This window comes from Narcine bancroftii, chromosome 7, assembly GCF_036971445.1.
Source record: "Narcine bancroftii isolate sNarBan1 chromosome 7, sNarBan1.hap1, whole genome shotgun sequence".
Lineage (NCBI taxonomy): Eukaryota > Metazoa > Chordata > Chondrichthyes > Torpediniformes > Narcinidae > Narcine > Narcine bancroftii.
The window spans coordinates 176,154,470-176,177,559 of record NC_091475.1 but is presented as its reverse complement, the minus strand read 5'-3'; the positions used below and the strand labels follow the sequence as shown (position 1 = coordinate 176,177,559).

Genomic DNA, 23,090 nt, shown 5'->3' with positions numbered 1-23,090 from the left:
CCCACTCCTCATTGTATAAATTTACATTATTTACATCAAATGTCCTTGTCTTCTATTGTTGTTACATCCCTTAACTAATGTATTATATTGCTTTGCTATCCATCTTTGGGTTATACTAAAACTGTCAAGAAAAGGATATCTCATTATTTTCCTTATCCCTTATGCCCTTAGTCTATTTTCCTTGTTCTTCCATCTACCTCTCGGGTCTTCCTTTCATTTTCTGTGCCAGCTCCATTGCCTCTTGGGGATCTTTTAAATATTTTTTTTTCCCCTGGCATATTGATTTGTAATGTCACTGCGTACAATAGGGGATATCCAATTTTTTTTGTATGTGGGATTCTTTTAATGGCATCATATTCTTTCCACTTCTTGATCAATGCTACACTCAAATCAGGGAAAAACATGATCTTTGGCCCTTCTTCTAACAATGACCCATCATGTTCCCTGGCCATGTGGAGTATCATCTCCCCGTCTTGGTATTTGTGCAGTCTTATCAGTACCAGGCATGGGGGATGGTTTGAACCTGGTCGGGGACCGGAGGTTCGATGGGCCTTCTCAATTACAATGGGCTCATCACACCCATTTATTTCCAGGATGTTTGGGATCCATTCGCCCCCCCCAAAAAAAAAACACCGATTGCTGTCCCTCCACCCCTTCCCTTAGCCCCACAATCCTTATATTCTGTCGTATGTTATAATTTTCTAACAAATCCTGTTTCTCCAGTGGTGTCTCTCTTTCAACTTTCTAGGTGTCTGTATAATTTTCAATTTTCACCAGCCTGTCCTCCATTTTTTCTTCAGTGGCTGCCATGTGGTTGGTTAGAGTAATGAGTGCAGTCTTTACCCACTCTTTCCATTATCTTTTGGACCCTCTCATCTAAGGTCTCAATTGTATTAGCCAGTTATTGTATGACACCCATCATGTTGCCAAATGTCGACACAGATCTGCTGCTTGCGGGTTGCAAACGTGGGTCCATTGTTTAAAAAGGGCGCAAGGTATAGGCCAAGCAATTATAGGCCAGTAAGTTTGACATGGGTGGTGGGGAAACTAATGGAAGGAATTCTTAGGGATAACATGTGTATATATATATATATATATATCTGGAAAGGCAGGGATTGATCAGGAACACCAACATGGGTTTGTGAGGGGAAAGTAGTGTTTGATGAATCTTGTTGAATTTTCTGAAGAGGTGACTAGAAAGGTTGATGAAGGTAGAGCAGCTGATGTGGTCTATTTGGATTTTAGTAAGGCTTTCAATAAAGTTCCACATGAAAGGTTAGTAAGGAAGGTTCAGTCTCTTGGGATTAATATAGAGATAGTCAGATGAGTTCAAAGGTGGCTGGAAGATAGGCACCAGAGAGTCATGGTGGACAACTGTCTGTCAGGATGTAGGCCGGTGACAAGTAGTGTGCCTCAGGGATCAGTGTTGGGTCCTTTGTTGTTCTTCATTTATATTAATGATTTGGATGACGGGGTGGTAAATTGGGTGAGTAAATATGCAGACGATACAAAAATAGGGGGAGTTGTGGATAGAGAGGAGGGTTTTCGTGGACTACAGAGGATTTGGACTGGAAAGGTGGGCTGAAAGGTGGCAGCTGGAGTTTAATGTAGATAAGTGTGAGATGCTTAATTTTGGGAAGAATAATTGAAACAGGACATATGTGGTGAAGGGAGGGCATTGAGGAATGCAGAGGAACAGGGAGATCTTGTAATAATAGTTCATCATTCTTTGAAAGTGGAATCTCGTGGATATAGTGGTAAAGAAGGCTTTTGGCATGCTGACCTTCATAAATCAAAACATAGAATACAGGAATTGGGAAGTGAGGTTGCAACTATTCAAGGCATTGGTGAGGCCAAATTTGGAATACTGTGTGCAATTCTGGTCTCCAAATTACAGGAAGGATATCAATAAAGTAGAGAGGGTGCAGAGAAGATTTACTAAAATGTTGCAAAGTGTCCTTTATGCATCAATATGAGTTGGTAATGTTCCTGGTGGTTTCCTGAGAAAGCCAAGCTCATCTATGTAGTAGCCATTGTTCCTTCACTCACTCAATAAAAATGGTCATCACTTAAAACTGGGTCCTGAACAAAAAGTAGGGGAAACTTTCTGAATGGGGATTGGCCCCAATCCTCCAGTGTAAAGGTTAAAACCTTGTGTTTTTGATTCATAGTTAACTTTGTGCCTATCCCTTTATGAACAATTATTTGTAGTGTTACCATAGTGACTATGACATCATATGTTCTAATATCCGAGCAGACTGAGAGCTTGCATCTCATTCTTTGAAGAATTATGAAGCTCGAGATACTTTTCTTTGAATTCATCTTATGTTGTCTATTTCTTATATCTGTTTAAAGTTGAATATCATTATACAGTATGCTTTGTTTATTCATCATTAAGGAAATTTCAATGCAAAATGTTTATCCATTTTATCAATGAATTAAAGCTACTTAAAGCTGCATCTACAAAGTTTGGTTTATTGGATTAATAAGATAGTAATTCAGAACATCTTCACTTATGTTTTCTTGAAATTGGGAAATATTAGAACTTGGAAAGTGTTGACTATACCCAGATCTACTGCAGAAATATGTTTAGCTTTATTTATAAGCAAAGCTGTGATGTATAATTACTTCTATAATCTGCAACAGTAGAACTACAAAAATTAAACCAACAGGCAGAATTAAAAGATTTTTTTAATATGTAGGAATATTGGCACAGTTGCAAATATACAATAATAAAACATTGGGCAACTAGCATATCAAGAAAATTGAAATACTGTCAACAGTGCACAAGGAAACATCAGCTTGTCTACCTCTTACCCCATCCTCAGAACCTTCACTACTAATACTGCAATGGTATACATCAACAATTTATTGCAGCAATTGTAGAAAACACAACAAATAATTTCACATACTGTTTACACAGTAAATGATCCCAATGTACTTTACAGGACAATTATCAAATGACAGTATCCCATAAAGGGATACCAGGGAAAATTTAGTTAAAAAGCTGGATTCTAAATTCATCTCAAAGGAGATCATGTTTGCTCAATAGGGGACCACAAGAGAGAAGTACTACAGATAGTGGAATCGAGCAAATTGGAGGAATGCAATGCACAAGGTAGCACCCATGGGTAGAAAAGATCAGTCAACATTTCGGGTCAGGTTTTTTATGTTTTCTATCTCCCTTTTCCAACTTTAGTCAAGAAAAAGAGTCCCCACCTGAAACACCAACTCTCCATTTCTCTCCCTGGCTGCCGCCAGAGCCTCTGAGGCTTTCTGTCTTCTCATTGTTTGTCCATGCTGCAAGTGACGGAGCTGAAAGATGGGCAAGAGGACAGCTGCCAATTGTGCAGACTGTTTCATTAAAGTCTTCGTTCTTGGAAGGAGGATCTGTAATCCTTTACCTCCAGTTTTACTTCATATCATTGTCTATGGAGAAACAAAAACAGTATGATGTGTGATGAGTAAGAGATACAAAGAACTGAGTAGCCAAAGGATAAATTTCACAAAAAGTGCAAGAAAAACACAAAGCCATCAATTTTCAATGAATAAAGAGTTTTCGAGGGCACGTATCACAACACCTGGTTAACACCCAGGAGCAATTTTTAAAAATCTATCCCTCTACCAATCCACTTCATAGCTTTCTGTGCTATTCACTGAAAAATCTATGAGGCATTCATTGGTGCCATTTTTATAAAATACACACACACCAAAAAAATACTTCACCAACATGTATTAATAACATTTGATAATTGTGCGCTTCATATTCTCTTCATACAATTCCCATTGCCAGCTGCAGACAGTGGTAGAACCAACACTTTCCTTCATATGAATTTAAAAAAAAATTATTGTCACAGTGGGAGCACTTTTGCCACCCACTTGAGTTCCAAATGAGCCCTAATCTTTCTTGGGTAACTCTCTTACCTCACAAACTTACAAAATCCTATGATATTTTTCTTAATCTTGCCCACTAGTGATATTGTGTATTCCCTTTTATTTATCACCTTGACCCCCGCACCCCCCCCCCCGAACTTTTACTCTGGTGGGGCTTCTCCTCTTTTCTAAGCTTGCCATAAAGTCCCTTCATTCTCTTTCATCAACTCTTGACATCCAACATGCCTTTTGTTGTATCAGAATGAGAAAATGCAGGCCATGAGCACTCACTGTTAGTTTGAATGTTTGACTTGACACACATATCTCAAGTAACTGCTCGTTACAGCCAGGTCCTAACCTATCTTAATGAAATGAATCTTCCTTTAATTCAGGATCTTAATTTTTGGTCTGGCCTTCTCCATAATCGCCTTAAAATCTAGTTTATGGGCCCCATTTTTCACACACTCCGTCTCCATTTTCTTGAAGAATAGGTCCACTGCTTGAGTAGGACGATCTGCACACTACCTCAAAAGAGTCCCAGATCTATTGTGCAGGCACGGCAGAATTACCACTAATTGGTAGTGCGGAAAAAAAACTACATTGTGTATACATGTAAACAAATAAAGAACTGTAAACAGATAACAAATGTAAACAAACCGACTGTACAAAACAGAGAGAATAAAAAAGAAAATCAAAGAGCACAAGATCGATCCTTAACTGAGTCTCTGATTGAGTTTATTGTTATGGAGTCTGATGGAGAGGTAGCAGCTGTTCCTGAACCTGGTGGTGTGAGTCTTGTGGCGCTTATCTCTTCCCTGACGGCAGCAGTGAGAACAGAGTGTATGCTAGATGCAGTTTTTAAAATGCTGCATTTTAAGCATGTGATAACTCATTTACTATTTGTTGACCAATTTTTCATAATTAGATCCCATTCTAAAACAAATAGCATGAGTTATGGTTGGGAGATAGATATACCAGGGGAATTCCCCTGCTCTCAGAGGACATCCATGGGCAAGAGTGGACAGGATCTGAACACAATGCCTTCTCTAAATCATACATTTCAGACAGAACTTGAGTTTCAGCCAGATTAGAGACTGCTGCACCTGAACGGAGGCTCCAATCCGGTCCACAGAATTGGAGGAATGCCAATATTGCACAGCTGGGGGGGGGGGGGGGGGGTGGAGTTTACCACCTATTTCAATTTTTATGATAAACAGTAATTGCGATAACACTATTACGGTAGCTCTGATAAAAATTTTTGGGATTTCCCAAAATTTACAGTAATTTTTATTGCCAGTGAACAGCTAGTACAAACTAGTTCTCTATTGTTCACCACACATTCTATTCCAAGTTGCACCTATTTTGTTCAACATGTTTCATGAAGTGAAGTTTCCTTAAAATATTAAATATTGAATTACGGTTAATCAGCAAAAGGAAAGAATACTTACAGATCTGTTGTGTTTTAGCAATTGGCTTCTATTTTCTTTTGTACCTCATATTTTTCCTAAAGTAACAAATAGAAGTAAATGATTCCTGTTGCATAATGGCCACTTGCATAAAATTAGATATTAACATCACCTCTAAAAGGAATGCGAACAACAATAAATATTCAAATTTTAAAAAATCTTGTTTCACATTTTGCATTCCTGAACTTCAATTGCTAGGTTATTGCGCTGCCCACCATCTGCACAGTGTGGGAATCAGATGTACAGCCCACAAGGCATTTCACATCTCTGCACGTTCAAAGGTGAGAAACAAGGGCATGTAACCAACTCACACCCTCAATAACAGAATTTCCCTCATTCTGCAGATGACACTAACCTATTTCCTGCATTCTGCTTTCACTCCTAGATGGCACAAGGATAGAATTCCCTTCTTCCTCTCTTTCCACCCCACCACTTTGCATATTCAACAACTCGTCCTTCACCATTTCTGCCAACTCCAACAAGATGTCACCACTTATTCCCCTCCCCATCAGATTTTCAAAGGAATTATTCCCTGGTCTGCTCTCCCATTCCCACTGATTAACAGCACCATTTTATGTAACTGCATAAGGTGCTTTAATCTCTTCCATTCCCGCCATCCAGGGACCACAACAGCTTTTCCAGGTGAAGATATAATTCACTTGCACTTCTTCCATTCTATGAAATTCAGTGGAGACACCACACAGAGATTGGCTGGTGGTTTTGTAAAGTCTGCAGGGAGAACTCAAGGCTTCCAATTGCTGGCATTTTAATTCACCAGCCCATTCTGACCTCTGTGGCCTCATGAACTGTTACCACAAGACCCAACACATCTCATCATTCATCTGGCAACATTGTAGCCTTCCAGACTTGAAGTCAAGTTTTCTAGCATGTTATTTCTTCCCATCTGTATCAGAACCATTTCCACCTGCTATCCTTTCTTCCTTTTCCTTATGGTCCTTCCTGCCAAATATGTCCCAGAACACCACAATCACATCACATTACATCATTATAGTGCCTTACACCCTCTCCCTTAAGCATTCAGTCAGTGAAATTCATTTGGTTTCATCACATTTAGCCTCAACCTTGACTGACTTGAAGAAGGGTATTCCTTGAAGGGCTTAGGCCCAAACTGTATCTTTAGCCCCAGTCACATTGGCACGTTAATCCAGTAATTAACGGCCAATCTACCAGTTAATGTCCTCGCAAACTGGCACGCAGGGGTCAGATCTCCCTGGGGATGAACTGCCTCGGGAGGGTGTATCATCAGGCATCCAGCTTAGCCCAGTGTGAACGGGACAGGGGGTATGCAGGACATCACCATTGGAGGATAGGCGCCCCCTTTGCTCTGGAATGCCTGGTGGTGAGTGCGAAAGGCCACAGAGAACCGGTTAATATGGTCCTGTGTGAACGGCAAAAACGCTATTTTGAACTGGTTCGTTGAACCACCAATTTACAGGTTAGCCAATGTGAAAAGGGCTCCTTCCTCCTATGGACACTGTGAGACCGGCTGACTTCATCCAACATTTCTGTGAGTTTTTACCCCGATTAACTGGTTCCTTTCTTTTGCAGCTTTGATGAAGGTTCCTTCAACTGAAAAATTGACCATTTCTCTTTCCACCGATGTTGCCTGAGCTGCCCATTATGGTTTTTAGACTGCAGGCACGTAACGGCACAATCAAGGATTGTGCAGGAATTTGGAGTCAATTCCTGCACCGTGATTTATCCTGCAGGACTCCTACAACTATTTGGACGAAGCCTGCAGTGTTAATCGTACCAAAAAAAATTCATTGATGACCATCCACTCTACTGCATGTCCAACCACCGGGACTGTTACACTCAGGCACTTGCAGTCTAAAAAGGCGTCCAGTGTGAACGACCACACAGGCAGTAATTATGTTAATTTTTTTTTTACAGATTTTCTCGACATTGCAGTCTAAACACCATAGATATATTTGCACAAGTCTAGCCTTTGGGGGTCCCATCGTTGGCAACTCATTACATAGTTCTAACGGTTTAATGTGCCAATAATTGTCTGCATATTTCAACTTATCCAATCACAAATGCTCCTTTTGTTCTAACATTTCTCGCTGCACCTTTCCTGAAAACTTCTTTCCCAAGTTCTGATGGAGGGTCCCAGACATGAAATGTCGACTGCTTCTCTTTCCACGGATGTTGCCTAACCTGCTGAGTTTTTTCAGTACTTGATTTTTTATTTCAGATCCTCTAGCTCAACCACACTGTCCTACTCTGCCAATCCTATCTCAATTCCTTATGATCCTCCTAAGCCCACCCCTGCCTAACAGAAAACCTACTTTCCAACTATTTGCTCTTCCATAATGCCCAGCAGCCAACCCTCACCCACTGATCTTCAATATCCTTTACATTTCCTGACACTACTCACTAGTTCCTCTCCTTGTAAAACCTTGGAACCATCCATAGTTAACAGGCCCTTCCAGCCCACAAGCCCATGCTCCCCAAATACCCCAATGAACCTACAACCCCTATATGTTTTTGAAGAGTGGGAGGAAACCAGAGCACCTGGAGGAAACCCACAGAGACATGGGGAGAAAGTCCAAACTCCTTACAGTCAGTGTCGAATTACTGGCACTGAAAGATCGCTGTGCTAACTGCTACGCTAATTATGCCACCCCTACACTAACAGTGCCACTCGATTATCCAATTTACTTTGTGGTCTGTGAGTAGGAACCCCTCAAGTGAACAAAGCTCATTCAGTAGCAGGTGATGCCTTGAATCTGGTATTCTACTGATTTTCTGAATAGGAGCTGAATAATCAAAACATTTGTTTGTCCATTGTCTAATGTCTAATTCCCTGGATATTTTTTAAAGTTTACCAAAATCACAACAGCCCAGTGAGCACATTAGCATTATAAACCACACACACTTTGAACATGTCCCTTCACTAAATATTTCCTATATTTCACTCTGCACAATGAATGTTGTTAAACATAGGCACTATTAAATACAGTAAAATCCCCAGTATCTGGCACTTATAGGATATCGGGAATCTCAGTACCCATAAGTGCTGTAGATGCCGGATAAATGAATTTTCCAGTTGCTTGAGATTGCATGATGCATAATTGGCAAACTGACCACTAGAGGTGCCAGTTTTAAACTTCTGTATTTTTTTTTACTGATCTATCTTCCGCAATTTTTTGGCCGCCTGCTTGAATTCCAGATAACAGGTGTGATGTTTCTTCTATTGTGATAAAGAAACTTGGGTTCTTTTGTATTATTTATATTTTATTATCAACTCAACCCTGTGAGACACATCCATTTTGTGCATCTAACCCAAGGTAGGACATTCCATCTCTGACACCTTCTGGTGGTCAGGAGGATCACCAACTCCCAATCAACCCAACTGGGATTTTACTGTACGCAACATTTTAGATTGATATTTTTTTCTTAAAGACTTACCCTTTTCATTGCCATTTTTATTTTTTGACGAACATCTGGTATTAATGTTGACAGCAGAATTTTCACTACAAACACTATGTGCTAAAGAAATATAGATTTTTTAAATGTTTTTGTCTAATTGTAAGACAGGCATAAATCTTTACAGTACATTGCATTAATGTTTATATATTCTAATAAATAGACAGAAGATTGTTGAACTTCTTTTGTAACTGGTTTTGCTCAACTTATTCCACCCAATTGAAACAAAGTGGATGAATTTAATAAAAAACTAATTGATTGCAGAAGAAATCTTTCATCCAAACACTGTTAGATTTGAGGTCCGAATGAAAAGTTGGTGCTTTACCAATTGCCTCACCCAATGCCACAATTTATTTTGTCATTAAAGCACAAGTCTCTTCTCTCTCCATAACATTCATCCAAAAATGCAGAAATTTTACCTTTTAAATTGCAACACATAGGTTATAGGAGTTAACTTGTTCAACTTGTTTACCCAGGAGATTATAAAGAAACCATTTATTAAAATAGCATACCTCAAAAATAATCAGGATGGCAAGCTTTTCATAAAAAGTCTTTTCCCTCCCAAATTCTGCAGAGAATGCAATCAGACAGCCATTGGTCAACACAGCCACACCGTTAATTAGATCCAAGATTGTGAACCACTGACCTGACAACACAGAAGATGGTTAAAAAACCTGGTGCAGTAACCTTCTACTGACAGCAGCAAATCTATTAATCCCACAAAAACATAAATACAACCACCACAGAGAATTAAGCTGAAAAGAGTGACAATTAGGACAAAGAGGAAGAAATCCGATCTCCTTGTAATGGGAAGGATGCTATTAAACTGGAAAGTGCAAAAAAAAACCCCTAACTCTAAGCTGGAATGAGGGCTTGAGTTACAAGGTGAGGCTGGACAGGGTAGGACTTTGTTTTTTTCCCATGGAGCAATAAAGGTATAAAGGTATCATGACAGGCATAGATAAGGTGAATAGTTGCAGTCTTTTCCCCAAGGTAGGAGAGCATAAAAACAGAGAGTTTTTATGGGGGAGGGGGAGGCATTTAAAAGGAACCAGAGGGACACGTTTTTCCACATGGAGGGTGGCAGCTGCCAGTGTTAGAGGTAGGTATAATTGTGACACGAAAAAGACATTTGGAGGTTACATGGAAAGTGTTAAAGGAATAAAGTGTAGGCAAATGGGACCAACTTATATGAGCCTATTTGCCTGCTGTATAGCTCTATGAATCTATGGCAAGTATCTTTCCTGGATCCCATATTCAGATGCTCCCGTAACGCTGATGAATAGGAAATGCCATGATTTTGTCATAGGATAATGAAGAATTAATGACCTATTGCCAGTTCAGGCAGTTGTGGGACTTGAAGGCAAATAGAAGCTTTGATGGTGTAGCTAGGGGATATGGACTGGTACCAATAAATTGATTCTGGTAGTTCATGGTTCTTTGACATATCTCAGAATGATCCAGAATCCCACACTTATGCAAATCAAGACAACTTTGTGCAGTTTTGAAAATAAGTAATTAAGGTAAGGAAATGCCATTTGTCTGTTGGGGTGGGTGGTTGTATAGTTAGGCTTGAAGGCAAAATCATCGACTGGGAAAGCAAGTAGTCTGCTGTCAGAGCTTGGAACCACTGTAGTTAACTCTATGGTGAGAGCCAGAAATCAAAATGAGGTAAAGTGTGGTGCGGAGACAAACTAGGAACAGAGCCTGGCACATGCTGGAAGTATGTAAGGAAGGCAGTGGGCAAGAGCCATTATACCTATCCACATGTGTACACACTTTTGTACAAGTATTAATTCCCATGTGACAGAACCTGGGTTTCAGTCACTGGATCAAGGCCTTGGTTCATGAAGCCCATGTTATTACTGGTGTGCAGCTGCTACCCATATTAAAAGAAACTATGCAAATGCAACTTGCACTCCACTGTGTGAAGTCTTGGACCTGGAAAGTCCAAAAATAGAACATTCAAAAGCTGGCCCATTTTAATATGTTCCTTATTCAGGAAACTATGATGTAGTTTTCTAAAGAATACCCATGCTGGTTCCTTCCCCTGCAGTATGAAAATCAAATTCTTACCAATATCCTGAGCCCTGTGGGCAATGGGGCGTTTGTATATAGATAGTAATCGCTTGGCATCCAGATGCACATCAAATAAGATGGTTAGGAAGAAAAAGAATGGTCCCAATGGGAATGAGACAGCAAAAAGCTGAAAATGGAATAGTACACAAATCAAATATTCAATTTCAGTGATTCATTGTGACCTGATAAATATTGATTCAGAAATCTTGCTTCTTTGTCCTAAATTAACCATTAGCATAATTTTATACTCATTTCTGTGATGTTTTCATTTAATCATTTATTATGGGTGCATTACGCAAGTAGTGGTAATATAGGAAATGGCTTTGGACCACAGATTCGCTAATAGGTGTTCCTACTTACCTTGATTTGGATTAGCAAATACAAGTTCTGAAGGAAGGCATCTATTTTGCTTTGCTCTAAACCAGAATTAATTCTATAAAGACTGGATATTTCTTAAGAATGAGGCCAACTCCAATTCTGCTTCCACAGGTGAGTTAAGATTGGTGTATTTTTACTGCATAGTCTGTGTTTTGGTCCAAAGGTTCTAATTGATGTCTGATTGCAGATTATGGAGGTCGTGTGGTTGGAGGGATTGAAGAAGTGCTACAAGTCAACACGCCTTTTTACAGAACTTGCAACTGAAAGTGACAGAAAATAACTCCATCCCTTTCTTTCCCTCTGCATTTAACAGTTTTTTAAAAAAATGATACCTAATGTTTTGGCAAAGGAATATTTTTGGCTGCAAACAAAAAATATTTGAAATGAAGAATTCTAATTAAATATACAGCGTAGCTATATGGCATGAATTAAGATGCCAGCAACTTTTTCTCCTCACTGTCAGCAGCTAATGTACACATTATCCATGTTTACCTCCAAAACCAGTCGTAGTATTGCACAAAAATTCATGTTAAAATAATGTTTTGGGTATCTTGAGGCTCCAAAAGCTGTTTCACAAATGCAAGCATGTTTCTTCTTGTCCAAGAGCACAAGAGAATAAATCCAAGATTTACCCAGCTGAAATTCTGGACATATTAGATATACATGTCAGAAACAGGCTGTTCAAATTCAATAACGCTTCCACTCAACTGCATTTTTCAACATGAACATTTACCCTCTAGCCATAGTGGCTTTTTTTTTCCTGATAATTGTGTTTGTTGTGCATTGGGGGGAATTCTGTGTATAACTATTGTACAGCTGGTACTTATGGTGTTAATTAAACTCAATGAAGAATCGTGATATCAAGTGTGTTTTATATGATATCCACACGTGGTTCATCCATATATTTATATAATTATGTGTACCATTGCAATAACTGTTGTGCATTCTCACCATCTGGTAACCATACTGTATGACCTTTCTCGTGTATTCCTGCAAAGTGAAGTCTCCAAGGTCAGGTTTCTTGTTCTGCAGGAAGATATACTCATCTATGTTGCTGCAATCTTTCTCAGAGAGTTCTTTGCTTTTATCACTCCATCTGCTGATCAGGCATTTCAATGATCTTTCAAAAAAAAGCCCAAATATAAAATGTAAGAACAATTATTATAAAAATAATTATTTTAAAGATAAATGACACGAGTGCTTTTTTTTCCATATATAACCAGAGCAGAATTATGATACACATTCATAATTAGTTCTCTTATCTGCTATGGGTACACACTTGCATTAAAAAAAAAGAAATGATGACATTTATTAGAAAAAAGTTAATTTGATACAGAAAAACAAGGCAGAGCCTCCTATAATGGTGCAGCTTGGATCAAATTAAAGCCATTCTGCACAAATACTATGAGAAGTGAAAAGATATGAACTATTAAAAATCTCAGTTGGCGTGACGGATTCCTCTCCACCTACCTGGATGAGTGCAGATTCAGCAAAACGAGGCAAGCAGCTTGACACCATGTAGGACACAGCATCCCATCCACATCCACTAACTCACCAGCACTGATGCTCAGTAGCAGCACCTTGCAACATTGGCAGGATGCACTGCAGCAACTCATTAATGCTCCTTTGACAGTACCTTCCAAACCCATGACCTCTACCAGCTGGAAGGGCAAGTACAGCAAAAGCATTGAACATCACCTTGGAAGTTCCCCTCCATGCCACACACCATCCTGACACACACATATCACCATTCCTTCACCAGGGTCAAAATCCTGGAACCCTCTCATTAATAGCATTGTAGGTATGTTCACACCTCAAGGACAGCAGTGGTTTAAAAAGGCATCTCATCAATACCTTCTGAAGTATTTAGTGATGGGCAATTAAATGCTCACTCCCATTGTGACGGCCCCTTCCTTTAAATGAATAAATAAAGACCTTCAGCCAGACAACTCCACTAACCCCCTCGGAATGTTTATACAGTGCCCTCCATAATGTTTGGGACAAAGACACACACTTTTTTTTCCCTTTATTTGCCACAGTGTGCCACAGTTTTAAATTTGTAATCAAACAATTCACAGATTTTATTCAAGGTTATTTGTATACATTTTGGTTTGACCATGTAATAATTGAAGCACTTTTTATTCAGAGTTCCCCTGTTTCAGGGCACCATAAATGTTTGGGACATTTGGCTTCACAGGTATATGTTACTACTCAGGTATGTTAAATTGCTCCAATGGTGCAGGTATAAGAGAGCAAAACTTGCTTCTAAGCTTTTGATCACCTTTGGAGCCTGTAGTTGCCATTTTTCTGCATGAGGATCAGAGTTTTGCCAATGAAAGTCAAAGAAGCCGTTATGAGGCTGAAAAACAAGAAGAACATCGTTCAAACCTTAGGATTGCCAAAAATCAACTATTAGGAAGAAAGAGCGTACTGGTGAGCTCAGTAATCGCAAAGGGACTGGTATTCCAAGGAAGATCTCTACTGCTGAGGACACAAGAATTCTCATTATATTGAAGAAAAATCTCCAGACATCAGTCCGACAGATCAGAAACACTCTTTAGGAGCCAGGTGTGGATGTGGGTCAATGACTACCCTCTGCAGAAGACTTCATGACAGAAATACAGGGGCTACACTTCAAGATGCAAACCACTAGTTAGCCACAGAAACAGGATGGCCAGATTAGTTTGCCAAGAAGTATTTAAAAGAGTCTGCAGAATTCTGGAAAAAGGTCTTGTGGACAGATGAGACCAAGATTGACCTGTATCAGAGAGATGGCAAGAGCAAAGTGTGGAGCCATGAAGGAACCACCCAAGATCCAAAGCACAGCCCCTCATCTGAGAAACATGGTGGTGGGGATGCTATGTCCTGGGCATGTATGGATGCCACGGGTCCTGGTGCACTCATCTTCATTGATGGTGTAACTGCTGGAGTAGCAAAGTGAATTCTGAGTTGTATAGAAACATCTTATCTGCTCAAAAGCCTCCAAACACGTTGGACAGCCCTTGGACAATGAACCCAAACATACTTCAAAATTATCAAAAGTGTTTTTTTAAAGCTAAATACTGGAAAATTCTTGAATTGCCAAGTTGGTCACCTGATCTAAATCGAATTGAGCATGCCTTCCAAATGCTGAAGAGAAAACTTAAGGGTACAAGTCCCCAAAACAACCAGGATCTGAAGATGGCTTAAAGTAGAGGCCTAGCAGAGCATCACCAGAGAAGATACTCAGCACCTGTTGATTCTATGAATCACAGACTTCAAGCAGTCATTGCATGCAAGGGATATGCAACAAAGTACTAAACATGACTACTTTAATATACATGCCATTGCTATGCCCAAATATTACGGTGCCATGAAACGAGGGGACTATGTATAAAAAGTTCTCCAAGAAACTTGATGGTGTCTGGGACAAAGCAGTCCATTTTATTAGCAACCCCTTAAACACCCTCAGCATTTTTTTCCCCTCTGCCATTAGTGCACATTGGGTAGAGGGTGGATCATCTGTACAAGGCACAGCAATTGCTTGCCCAGGTTGCTCTGAGAGCAGGCTCATAAATCCATGACCTCAGTCACCAAAAAGGAGAAGGGCAGCATGTGCATGGAAACATCACAACCTGAATGTTCCCTTCTAGGCCCTACACTATCCTGATCTGGAAATATATAGCTACTCCTTAACATTGGAGCTCCCTATCCAACATCACTAGGGTGCTATCGTTCCCAGATGGGCTTAGAGCAAGCTCAATGCAGCAGCTCCACTCCTCAACAAGGGCAATTAGGGAGGGGGCATTTGTGGCTTTGTCACCAATGCCAGTCACTGACGTGAATAACTAAAACAGTGGTTGTTTCTGGCATATTAATGTTAGCTTTAACCCATAATGAACAGGCAAGAACAAAGTCATGTGAAATGTATAGTATCATTGCACCATTATATCAATAAGATTGAAAGAGTGGAGAGAAAGTTCACAAGAGTGTGGCCTTGTGAAGTTGAAGAGCTGAATCATAGGGAAAGGTTGAACAGATTAGGATTTTATTCCCTGGAGCGTCAGAAAATGAGGGGAGATTTGATCAAGGTTTTCAAAATTATGAGGGGAATAAATAGGCATTTTCCAATGAGATTGGCTGAGAAAGGAATAAGAGGACATGGTTTAAGGGTGAAAGATGAATATTTAAGGGAAATATTGGGGAGGCTTCATCATTCATAGGGTGGTGAGATTATGGTATGAGCTACCAGTGGAGGTGGTGGATATGGGTTCGATTTCAACATGCAAAAGAAGATTGGATGGGAGGGGTATGGAGGGCTATGGACTTGTGTGCAGGTCAGGGGGACAAGGTAGAGTAAATAGTTCAGCACAAACTATATTTATAGAAATAACAATTTTTTAAAAATAGACATACAGTATGGTAACAGGCCATTTTGGCCCACGAGTCCATACTGCCTAATTTACACCCCATTAACCTACCCCTTTGGTATGTTGTTAAATGGTGGAAGAAAACCGGAACCCCCTGGAAAAAGCCCATGCAGACATGGGGAGAACGTACAAAGTTGTTACAGACAGTGCAGGATTCGAACCCAGGATCAGTCCCAATCACTGGTGCTGTAAAGGCGTTGTGCTAACCACTACACTAACTGTCTTGCCAAAAGGTCCAGTTGTGTTCTATAGTTCTATAACTTTGTATTTCCATCAGATTGCTACATTAAACAACAGGCCTGCAATATATAGGAAATGATTAGTGTAATGAAGACAGACTTACGGTAAAATAACATCTTTGAAAAATTTTGGAAGCGGTTCGGTGATCATTAATGTAAGTACTTGAAAACTAAGTTCTATCATGCAATTGTTCAGCACTCCACAGTTATCTTCCAAACCAGGCAAACCTATCGATGTGAAAATCTGCTCATTGTTCTAAAGTGAAAATATAATAATAGATTGTGATTTGGAATTCTTATCATTAGCCATGTCTTTAATAAACTGCTCAGTGCATTACCTACCGTTCTCAGAAACGCAATATAAAACAGAGGTGAGTAACTATTGGCAAACTGGAAGGCAAATAATTTGATTATCAGGGCATCACTGTAATCAGTCTGAGTCCTGTGGTTTTCTACAAAAGGAAGGGAAAGAATAAATAGCATTTTTTTTCAGACGATTGACTAATTTCAGTTCAAGTTTATTACTAAACCAATGGCCTTGAGCATATCTCAGTAGTGCGACTTGCCAATCCAAAGAGTGTTATGGTATCTATAATTTGATCAGGGTTGCCATAGAGACGCTCTGCTGCAATTCTTATTACATTAACTCTCAGGATTAGCCGTGGCCTGTTTGGATCAAATTTCTTTATTTCACAGGTAGGTCAATATCCAAAGGCATAAAAGTTGGATCTTAAGTAAGGTTGTTGTTCAAATGGAGGTTTAATTTCCCATCAGTTACACTGTCAAGCAATGAGAGGGGTTGGATATCTATCCCAACATTTACAGGGCCAATGTTTTGAATGAGGAGATTTATTTAATTATTCACTTCTTTGATTTGATTGTCACTGGCAAGGCTAGAATTATGTCCCGCACTAAGATAGAGGTGATTCACCTCTTGTAGGTCTCTGGTGAAAGTTTTTCCCTTGTGCTGTTGGGTCGGGAGCTTGAGGGTTTAGACCAGTGACTCTCTACCTTTTCCTTCCCACTCACTTCCCACCTTAAGCAATCCCTTACTAATCACAGAGCACCGATATCATAGGGATTACTTAAACTGGTGGGTGAGTGGAAAGCAAAATGTTGAGAACCACTGATTTAGATCCAGCAATACATATTTAAATCAGGACAGGGTGTGACTTGGGAGGCTAAAGCAGAGGTGGTGGTGTTCGCAGGCACCTGCTGCTCCAGTAGAGTTTCTTTGTCTTCTTTGGCTTGGCTTCGCGGACGAAGATTTATGGAGGGGGTAAAAAGTCCACGTCAGCTGCAGGCTCGTTTGTGGCTGACAAGTCCGATGCGGGACAGGCAGACACGATTGCAGCGGTTGCAGGGGAAAATTGGTTGGTTGGGGTTGGGTGTTGGGTTTTTCCTCCTTTGCCTTTTGTCAGTGAGGTGGGCTCTGCGGTCTTCTTCAAAGGAGGTTGCTGCCCGCCAAACTGTGAGGCGCCAAGATGCACGGTTTGAGGCGTTATCAGCCCACTGGCGGTGGTCAATGTGGCAGGCACCAAGAGATTTCTTTAGGCAGTCCTTGTACCTTTTCTTTGGTGCACCTCTGTCACGGTGGCCAGTGGAGAGCTCGCCATATAACACGATCTTGGGAAGGCGATGGTCCTCCATTCTGGAGACGTGACCCATCCATCGCAGCTGGATCTTCAGCAGCGTGGACTCGATGCTGTCGACCTCTGCCATCTCGAGTACTTCGACGTTAGGGATGTAAGCGCTCCAATGGATGTTGAGGATGGAGCGGAGACAACGCTGGTGGAAGCGTTCTAGGAGCCGTAGGTGGTGCCGGTAGAGGACCCATGATTCGGAGCCGAACAGGAGTGTGGGTATGACAACGGCTCTGTATACGCTTATCTTTGTGAGGTTTTTCAGTTGGTTGTTTTTCCAGACTCTTTTGTGTAGTCTTCCAAAGGCGCTATTTGCCTTGGCGAGTCTGTTGTCTATCTCATTGTCGATCCTTGCATCTGATGAAATGGTGCAGCCGAGATAGGTAAACTGGTTGACCGTTTTGAGTTTTGTGTGCCCGATGGAGATGTGGGGGGGCTGGTAATCATGGTGGGGAGCTGGCTGATGGAGGACCTCAGTTTTCTTCAGGCTGACTTCCAGGCCAAACATTTTGGCAGTTTCCGCAAAGCAGGACGTCAAGCGCTGAAGAGCTGGCTCTGAATGGGCAACTAAAGCGGCATCGTCTGCAAAGAGTAGTTCACGGACAAGTTTCTCTTGTGTCTTGGTGTGAGCTTGCAGGCGCCTCAGTTTATGGGCAAAGCAAGTAGCAGAGTTATCTGGCCAAGAAACTTCAGTGCATTTTGAGGTTGGTCCAGGGGTGAGGAACTTCTTCAGGGTTTATTGTGCCTACGGATGGTGAATTTGATATTTTTTTCACATGTAATATCTCTATGAAGCTTTAGCAATGTGAACATCCAGAGCAATAAGGGCACTTTGCAGCTTCCAGTGATACCCACACGATCAAATTTAGCTGAATGTCTGTGCGTTAGGAATTAGTGTTAATTGCAGCTAAAAAAAATTTTTTGAAGTCCAGATAAGAACAAAGAAACATCTTAATTTAACAGGGAAAATGTAGCTTTAATGGGTTGTTTAGAACCAGAGGTCAGAGTTTCGGAATAAGAAGATTGAGATATTCAGGACTGAGTGGAGAAGAAAATTCCTCATCCATGGAAACTGAAACTTTGGAATTCTCTTCGCATGACTCCTGTGGAGACTTAGCCACAGAGAACTTCAAGACCGAGATCAATAGGTTCTTGGATGTTAAGGGACATAGGTCAAGTGGATGTAGGTGCATGGAGTTTAAAAAAATGGCAAAGCAGGCATGAAGGATCAAATAACTTACCCCTGCCTCATCAGTTCTTATGCTACAGCTGCACAGTATATAACTGCTAGTAAAAACCTATGTTAGTGTTATATTGCAAAGTGATCTTTCAGGAAATCGCGTGTACCACAAAAACTAGCCTGCCAATATCCCAAATCAGGTCAATAGCCTGTCAATTGGTTTTGATCTTATTGAACTTTTCTCATGTTGTTTCGTTTTCCTCAAGATTTGTTTCCTTCTCAGTGCATTTCTGCTGCTGTTAGTTCTCTGTTATTTACAATGTTCACTAACCTTCTTCGAACAATAAGATTAAAAATGATTGAATGCACGTCTTATCGTCAGCACATTGTAACATTATATCCAAGATATACTTACCCCACTCAGTCATTTTAAATGCAATTATCTGATATACCTAAAATTAGAATAATGACCATTAATACCCCATAATTAATTTACCCATAACATATTTAAAATATCAAAGGAAATAAATAAAACATTTGTTCACCTTAGCAACAGGTCTGTGCTCCATACTAGGTGGATATTCTATTCTATTACCTTTGACATGGGTTTAAGGACCAGTATGTGGTTTGTAATAAAATTCATCAATTGCAGTACCAAACTAGTGCATGCAATAGCCATATGGTCAGGATGTGCCTTGTTCTTCCACAGAGGAAGACATAGGGTTAAGATTCACAAGTCCCCTGGTCTCTTAGAAATTACCTGATTGCATTCAGAATCAAGGCGAACTGACCTAAAACCTTCCTCATGGCATCTTACCTATCGCAGGTCAAGTGCCACAACAGATGCAAGGTGAAGTTATTTTACCAAACCACACAAAATTATGTATAATTTAATTAAATCTAATTAAATAACCTCGTAATATTGTCATTGCCACCTCAAGAAAGTACATAGCAGCTCAAATTTAATACAAGGTTGTTTTTTCCTTTCATTATTTCCAGTATTTTAAGATCACAGTTCTGCCTGGATCAATTTAGAATTATGAATGTATTTAAAGTTAAACCAACATCCATACTGTAACCAGCCACTATGACAGCAAATTATCCCATTGAACTTCATTTCAAAACCAGTAATTTTGCCAACATATGAAAAATATGCAAAATAAGTCATGGTGCTTCGTTTCCTCGCAATTTATGCAAATTAATGTGGCTCCTCCAGAAGTTTGCTGTTATATTAAAATTGTGCAGTGCAAATGGAGGGCACTAGAGCACATGGAACAATAGGCAAGTACAGGGGTGTGGAGAAGTACAGTAATAGAGGTAAGGGAACCAGAGTGGGGACAAATTGCTTATTTTCAGTTCTACAGTCAATCAGTAACCAGTCAGACACATTGGGAATAAAATATAATATCACTGGCTTGAAATGAAGACAATGGACTGATGAATCAAAGATTATTAAGTTGTGAGAAGGACAAAGAGATATAGATAAATTAGGCAAGGGGTCTAGAAGTTGGCAGATGGAGAATAATGTGGGAAGAAAGAATGTTTTTAAACGCCATAAAATAGATGAAGTGAGATTACAAATCGTTGTGTTACAAAGGGGTTTGGGGATCCTGGTAGATTAAACAAAATGCATGTAGGTACACGCAACCATCAGACATTTTTCTGATTTGAATGAGCAAATATGTAAAATAACACCTGCAAGACTATCTAACATGAAAGCGTAAGCACAGAAAATAGTCAAATTGTACTGATCTTACAGATCTTATTTGGCTTGCTCATTGTACAAAACTTTGTTATTTTATGATATTCATTAATTATCAAGAATCCAGTTGCTTTCAAAAGCATTAGGGCAGTTAGATCAAACATAATAATCAAATTAACTTACTTTTCCCAGTATTGAGATGGATATCGCATTGAGTAATGAACCAACAACAGTAGTTAAGAGAAAATGCTCAAATGATTTGGAGTCTGTCACTCTAAATCGAGCCCAAGTTTTATAAGTGACCACTGCCAACACGCTGATGAATACACAGCCCACCTGCACATAATGCAAAAGGAATTTTTAAAAGTTCTTCTGCAATATAAAATTTTAATTTTAATACAAGTTTGGCTAGAAATATTGATGCACAACATGTGAAAACAAATGAATTGTTGCAATACAAGGGTATTTATAATAGAATGCAACCACACTGATGTCCATTGACATTTCATATGTAATTTTGGGTAACATAGTCAGTATGTAGCATAACCTAATATTTTACAGTGGACCAAGTAGTGTATCTGTACATTATACATGAACATCCCAATAATGAGGGCCTGAGTTAGCAATTTTCTTCTACATAGGTGGGACTAGAGGAAAGTACTTAGTTCAGTGTGGACTAGAAGGGCCAAAATGGCCTGTTTCCGTGCTATAATTTTTATATATGTTATGTTATATAAATATGATGGATGTTTCATTTCTGGTGGTGAAGATACTCTTACCTCTTTTCCCGCAACCTCTTGCTTAACGGTTTGCCTCTTGCAGGCCTTGCCACAATCAGGAACCTCATTTCATCAGTCACTGGCCTAAACCACCAGTTTTCTTTGCTGAGGTGTACTCAACTATGTCCAGAATGCCTCTTTCTTTGCAAGTGATGGAGCATTTAGAGAGGCTGAATGTTTATGAGCCTCATCTCGCACCACTCTCACTTCAGTACTTGCTACAGCAATTGAGGGAGTCAGGTCTACTCCTTATGCAAAATATACCTGACCAACCTCTGACAATTCCTCACTTCCAGGAGCCAGATTTCCAGTATGATAATCTTGGTCAGAAATTTGGGTTTTCCTGAAATCTCTGGTAATGTATAAAGGGTCCAGTAGCTTTGCAAAAGACTTTAGTAGACTCAATGGTTCCCAATTTGGGTGTACAGACCCCCAGGTTTTTCATGGAGTCCTTTCTTGGAGAGATCCTGCCCATGCTGATATGCCTCCCTGGCACGGTTTCTGCTTTGCTAGCCATTTTATAAAATGGCTTTTTACAAGCAGCACTTCTCTGATTTAGATGAGGAATTTGTGTCAGTGCAGTTGCAAAGGAGTCTTTCAGCCAAAAAGATTTGAAATCTCTGTAGTGTTTTCATTGTAAAGGTAAAGGTTCCATTATTGTCACTTAATACTACATTTAGAATGTAACATACTTGAAATTCTTTAACTATATCTACCAAAGGGAAGACAGAGAGTTGCCACTTTGTCCAGCGCCCCTCACAGAAATGAGGCCCCGGCAAAGAATGATCTCGCAGCCCCTGGTTTACAAGACCAGTGCTCTAACCACTGAACTATAGGAGCCTCTTACATTGGAGAAGGAAGATTTTGCTTCCTGAATACTTTTGGATCTATTTTATCGATTTTGAGCTGCTAATTATGAAAATCTCCTTAAAATTTTCCTATCGGGTACCAGTTTTTAGCAATAACCTAATTTTGCGATTTCTTGTCATATTTTAAGTCTACTTCAAGGATACAAAACCATGATGTGCAACATGTCATTGAAAATTCATTTTCCGCATTTGCACTTGGGCTTCTTCCCTGATGATCTTGGTGCAGCCAGTGGTGAATGTGGTGAAAGGTTTCACCATCGACATTAAAACCATGGAAAGGTGGTATTAGGGCAACTGGAATCCATCAATGCTGGTCGACTGTTGTTGGACACTGACATGAGAAGCATCAGATGCTGAGTACAAATGAAAATCAGGAGCAAAACATTTTTAGATCAGTTCAGTTGAACTAACACAACGTGTCAGCGTCATTATACTATCAAATATGCTCAATTCAATAAAAGTTAATTAAATATTTCTCAAACTTCCTATATGATTCGGCAAATCTGAAAGTATCTTTCTGTTCAGCTTGAAGTTATCTATCATAACACCATTTTTTTCAAGAAGCAAACCTTTTGAAAAAAATTAGTTGTCCAGTATTATTAGAATGAACCACACAATGTCCCTGCAAGAGTCCTGGCCGAGAGCAATCAGTGTCACAGTTCACCCTTTGTACTAAATTATATGGGTTCTGTACAAATTCATGTGCCATGTTTCAGGACTTGCATCTTGTTTGGTGGGACCTCACCCCAATAGAGTCACATTCACTGGTATTCACCATCCTAATATTCAGGTTTCCCATGGGGCAGGATAGAGAGTGAAGAGACTCATTTTGAAGGGTTAAATTGAATATATAAAGTACTCACCATTAAAACTCCTACTGAAAATGAAACGACAAATTTCATCCGTTGTCTGGAAGTTGAATAGTAGGCTTCAGGTTCACCTGTGATTGGATCCTAAAACATTTAGGGTTATTGGGAAAAATTAGAGATGATGTTCATTTTACACATTGAGAGTCAAGGT

The 23,090-nt window shown here is 39.8% G+C and overlaps 1 protein-coding gene across 2 annotated transcripts in view; it reads right to left on the bottom strand.

Moving 5' to 3' along the window:
* Positions 1-2,673: 2,673 nt before the first annotated feature.
* LOC138739421 (anoctamin-7-like) overlaps positions 2,674-23,090 on the bottom strand; it is a 49,579-nt gene continuing 29,162 nt past the window's right edge. The window contains exons 11-21 of one of the 2 annotated variants that reach the window (XM_069891413.1): positions 22,934-23,023; positions 20,606-20,758; positions 19,136-19,172; positions 16,240-16,349; positions 16,002-16,153; positions 12,201-12,369; positions 10,869-10,998; positions 9,305-9,438; positions 8,775-8,855; positions 5,322-5,377; positions 2,674-3,429 (exon numbers count right to left, since the gene is read on the bottom strand). In XM_069891413.1, the coding sequence (XP_069747514.1) occupies positions 5,336-5,377; positions 8,775-8,855; positions 9,305-9,438; positions 10,869-10,998; positions 12,201-12,369; positions 16,002-16,153; positions 16,240-16,349; positions 19,136-19,172; positions 20,606-20,758; positions 22,934-23,023 (1,098 nt within the window). In that variant the 3' untranslated portion in view covers positions 2,674-3,429; positions 5,322-5,335. Of the gene's footprint in view, positions 3,430-5,321; positions 5,378-8,774; positions 8,856-9,304; positions 9,439-10,868; positions 10,999-12,200; positions 12,370-16,001; positions 16,154-16,239; positions 16,350-19,135; positions 19,173-20,605; positions 20,759-22,933; positions 23,024-23,090 lie in introns of those variants that run through there. The other variant, XM_069891414.1, reaches the window with a different exon arrangement.